The sequence below is a fragment of the Ochlerotatus camptorhynchus genome, unplaced genomic scaffold (assembly GCF_037179485.1).
Source record: "Ochlerotatus camptorhynchus isolate MF236.1 unplaced genomic scaffold, CSIRO-AGI_Acam_v1.1 ptg000149l, whole genome shotgun sequence".
NCBI lineage: Eukaryota > Metazoa > Arthropoda > Insecta > Diptera > Culicidae > Ochlerotatus > Ochlerotatus camptorhynchus.
In genome coordinates, this window is record NW_027040639.1 from 1057872 (window position 1) to 1062568 (window position 4697).

At 39.5% G+C, this 4697-nt stretch overlaps 1 protein-coding gene across 1 annotated transcript; it reads left to right on the forward strand.

Moving 5' to 3' along the window:
• The first annotated feature begins 2207 nt into the window (after window positions 1-2207).
• LOC135701087 (uncharacterized) lies at window positions 2208-4243 on the forward strand. The gene is made up of 5 exons (XM_065221799.1): window positions 2208-2254; window positions 2383-2995; window positions 3054-3392; window positions 3452-3611; window positions 3667-4243. The coding sequence occupies exons 1-5, from the start codon at window positions 2208-2210 to the stop codon at window positions 4134-4136; spliced, it is 1629 nt and encodes a 542-aa protein (XP_065077871.1). The 3' UTR covers window positions 4137-4243.
• The last annotated feature ends 454 nt before the right edge of the window (window positions 4244-4697 follow it).

A 4697-nucleotide genomic window follows, 5' to 3' on the forward strand; every position in this document is an offset into this window, starting at 1 on the left:
GGATTAACATATGCAAAAACATCTTTGAACAAACTATACCTCTTAAATCAATGTTTGAGAAGTTATTAAAAAAGCGCACGTAAACGACAAAAAGCAACACTGTGCAGTGGCATCAATTTCTATTGTACTTGTTTGAGTGATGAAATTTGATGATTTTTTACATCTTTTCAATAAATCTGAAATTTATGCAGAAAAACATGTAGGGTAAATTATGGCTTCGGCACCCATTGACTATTTTCGGCAACCGAAATTGAAACGTTAATTTCACTGTATTTTCCCATCAAAACTCTTCGCTGAATGTATTAAGCCGATTGCTTACCTTTTCAGCTTCAATCTGATTACATTTTTACGACTGTGCAATCCTGTTATGCCATATTTTTCTTTAAATTAAACATACACACTACAAAATACGGCTGATTTCGAGTTGCCGATAATAGAACAGCTGGTTAACACGCAGTTCAAATGGAAAGGGTGCCGAAGAAAAAGAGACTGCCGACAATAGTCACACTCACCTGAGAAGTTTGGATCGTTGTAAAAACATGTTCAACCCGTTTTGATCAATTCTGTCGATTGGAATTGGTAGAACAGCAAGCAGCAGATAAATGTCAACAAACAAACCTGTCATGTATGTGTGTGACGCTGAGAAATCGCTAATAGAAGTTCGGACGCTGCTTAGATTGACGAGAATACGTAAATTCCCCTATGTTTTGAAAAACTCGTCAAAGCAGTTATTGGAGTCTCACAATGAAATGCTATCAGAATTGTCTTGATATCTACCACCAAAAATATACTATAAGCTAACCAAAAATACATCTCATTGTGATCAATTTTACCCCGGTGATCTATTTTCCCCCAGACTACTGTAGTTATCTATAGGACAAGAGATATGGCAAATGTCCACAGTTCACACAATTTTCAATAAAAATATGCACTAAAAACGTTAACTGTGTAGAACCCCCAAAACAGTCCATGTAGTTAATGAAGAGCCCCTATTTAATTATTATTGTTTATAAATCCAAAAACAATCTCTAGCCCTGATTTGAACCGTGACATATACGGATTTCCGGTAACTATAAACTCTGCATGTGGGCAACATTTCATAAATTAAAAACAGAGCACTTCGTGAGCTAAAGCACTAATTTTAGTACATTCAATTTTATGCGACACTATTTTTTGAATTAAAACAGAAAGTGACCATCTTTCCCTCACTGAACTCAAGTTGCCTCGTTAGCGCAAAACCATCCATTTGTTGCAAACTATTTCGCCTCCCCGCAGCAAAATTTAGGTGTTTCACCAATGAAACAGAACGCGGACTGCGGCAGGCAGAGAGAAAAAGAAACTTTCTTTCTCTCTCTTTGTCGTGTCTCCGTATCCGTACATAATAACCAGTAAAATCTTGCTCAACCATTGACTCAGTCAATCAGTGATTCAAGCCACCTGAAACTCGAGCGGCACTCACTCAGTGCCCGAGTTTCCTCGGTATCGGCTTGGATTTGTGCATTTCATAGAATGAACGGATAAAGGCGTAAACCTTAAGGGCACTCTTTCGCTCTTCTCTTGAAGCGGTAGGTGACTGATGAACAGAGACAGTTTTGGTTTGTAGTTCTCTCCCGTGGAGATTATTGTCGGTTTCAAATCGCGGCTTCTCTCATCAATCAGCAACATTGATTGAAATCATCATTTTGACAGCTCGACTTTCACGTACATGCTATGTGTTCTACACGTATAAAAAAAAACAAACATGGCCACTGTGCAGAACGTAGTGCAAAAGCTCTTAGCTGATTTGCAGATTGCTGATCATCTCTTGGGGATATTGGACGGTAAATAGTGATTTTATTGCATAAATAAACATCTGTAACTATTATTATTCAGTTTTTGGACTTATTGACCATAACTGCCGACCAGATTAAAGAGTTTTTGCAACCAACGAAAATAAATTGGAAGTACTCTGTATTAATTGAGCTGATTTCCTCCTGGCGCACACGAAACGTAAGTAAAATGCTATTAAAAAAGAAATGCTTGAGAACTGACGTAGTTTTGTTTTTGATAGAAATCTGCAATCATCGATTTGTTGATGTCGCTTGACCCGGGACAGCGTTTGCGACTAACCGGCCAAATTTATTACCCTGGTCCGTCTGTCGAAACAGCACGACACAGCCAGTCATACGAGCAACCAGAAGGAAGTTCAGGCAGCGACAAAAGTCTTGATGGCGAAGGAATTCCAGTTTGCGATAATCTGTTATCCGCAACGGAAGTGAATGTGTTGGCTTCAGAGGAAGAAATTTCAGGAGAAACTTCTGCAGTTGGCCAATATATCTCAACACATGTCTCGGGAGCACTGACGCTCGTTCCACAACAACAACTTTTGCAACTCGAATCAAGCGGTAGTGAACCGGACAACCACCCAAAAGATCTAGAGGACGACTGTAGCCGGAAAGTCAATGAGTCATCCGTGCAGGAAGAAAATCTCCCGGATGATATTTCATTAGAAGACGATAGTGAGGCAGAAATTGTAACACAAGCTGACGGTCAAACTTACATCATCGTTGCTTCAACTTCTCAAGACAACGAAACGCTACCGTTGCTGGAACCAGGCCATCATTTGCGACTTTCCGACTCAGCTCAGCGTTTACCGTTCACTAATCTTTCAACCGAAGTAGCATGCTGTAGTAATTCACACACCCTGCAGGTCGGAAATCATAACGTTCGAAACTCGAACGATAATCTGTCAGACGAGAACGGTCTAGCCAGTGCACCAAAAAGTTCTTCTGCTAACGTGTTTACTCCCAGAATACTACTGCAACTACTCCAAAACACCGAAGAAGGCAAAGATATCATCAAGTACGCAAACATCTCAGAGCTTTCTGAAGCTAAGCAATTGGAATTAGCTGGCATAATCGCGAAGTACCATTTGAACACTAAGAGTAAGCTGCATACCGAGGACCTTGAAATATATGCGTTAGCCGTGACTTCGTTGTTTAAACACGAGCAGAAGGTAAAATAATTCTTTAAAATAATATTTGAACGATAAAAGAAATTTTTTAACATTTCAGGAGAACTATTTCATCCAGAGAAGTGGAGATCGCAAAAACCACGGTGGGAAAATAACCAATAAAATTGGAAATCTGAAGCAACGGAAGCGGAAGCGTGAAACTAAGGAAAACGAGTACCAGACCAACAAGCAAAAAATCGTCGATACAGAAACAGCGATAAATGCAGAAGCCGAAGGTGCTGCAGAATGGCTCATGTTGAATGGTGATCCTTGGGCAGTTGTCCTTGAGCAATGGAAACGTAGCCATGATGTCCGCAAACCTGACTTGCTTTCTGCTAAAAGTATTCATCGCGTTCTAACGACGTACCAACATTACAAAAGTCAGCATGGTTATCAACTGGTAGGTTTTACGTTTTATTTTTTTTTAAATACCTTACTGAAGTAATTTTTAATTTCTAGATTGATATTGATTTTCAAAAGCTATTCCCAAACGCGGTGAATGGATGGAAAAAGTTGGAAAATTTAATTCCAGAAATAACGCAATTTATTTCTAAGAAAGCCATGGATCCATCAGCTGCGTCGCTTCTTGAGCAGCTATCTGTAGAAGGAGCAAGCACTGGTACAATGAAAGTTTTAATTATTGATCCAATTAATTAATTTTTGTTTTTAGTTAGATACGAAACTTTGCGCTTTACTACGAGCACTTAACACCGTTCTGCCTCCGATCTCTGCTGCTTCGAGGTTCAAACCAACAATTCTGGCAGGTCATGAAGATGTGTTACTTTTTGCGGTCTCCAGAGATCAAGCTCATTCGAAAATACAAGCCGTATACCGGAGCTACGCAGAGCGCAATTTACCTACTGTACCTAAATTAGTTGCAGTAGGTGAAAGCTTGGAGCATTTGCAAGGGCGTTTCTTCGTTATTTACAATGATGTGTGTTACGAACTAGCGTCTGCTTCGAGAGCTGTTGATGTTATAATCAAGCTGACTGCTGTATTTGGACTGCCTTATTCAAAAATCACAAAACTCGTTTGGCACTTCATAAGCGGCTATGTGTATGGAATAAAACAGCGAGAATCTTATGCTTGCATAAACAAGTTGCAAAATTACCTGGATATGAAGAACACTCAACAAACACAATGATAAGCTGTATGATCCAAGGATGTACGTACGTTTCCGAGACGCCGGAAGCATACCTTATGCACCTCAAAGATTTTCATCAAGTTCCAGTTATATACCACTACCGATGCACGATAGCAGGATGCAACCAATTATTTTCGAAGCTCTATCCGTTCAAAAAACACATCAACCATCACCCAGGATATTCCAGCACACCATCATCAAGCGCAGGTGATCATCACTTACAAACGAGTCCAGAAGAAATACTTCCTGATGTTCCATTGGCTGGTTCATCATCGGCAGAATTCAGTTGTCCTGTATCAAAAATAAGGAGGACTGCCGACCGTGATGATCACTTGGTCCAACCGACCGAAAGTTCAATTAACAAACTCGATCAGATGGCGATTAAGTTAACTCTGCTAATGCATAAAAATAACAATTTCACAAGAAAAGACGTTTACTATATACAAAATGAAGCAGCCAGTGAGATAGAAAATTTCAACCTTCTAATATCAGACCCAGAGATAAAATTTGCTTTCCAAAAGTATATAGATAAGATCAAAAACGTTTTCCATTTTATAAACT

What these genes read in the sequence shown, in the direction of transcription:
- LOC135701087 (XM_065221799.1), top strand. Translation starts at nt 2,208, where the DNA reads ATGGCGAAGGAATTCCAGTTTGCGATAATCTGTTATCCGCAACGGAA. An exon ending in ATCTGTTATCCGCAACGGAA is followed by an intron (nt 2,255 to 2,382) that starts GTGAATGTGTTG and finishes ACTCGAATCAAG; the next exon opens with CGGTAGTGAACCGGACAACC. An exon ending in TGTTTAAACACGAGCAGAAG is followed by an intron (nt 2,996 to 3,053) that starts GTAAAATAATTC and finishes TTAACATTTCAG; the next exon opens with GAGAACTATTTCATCCAGAG.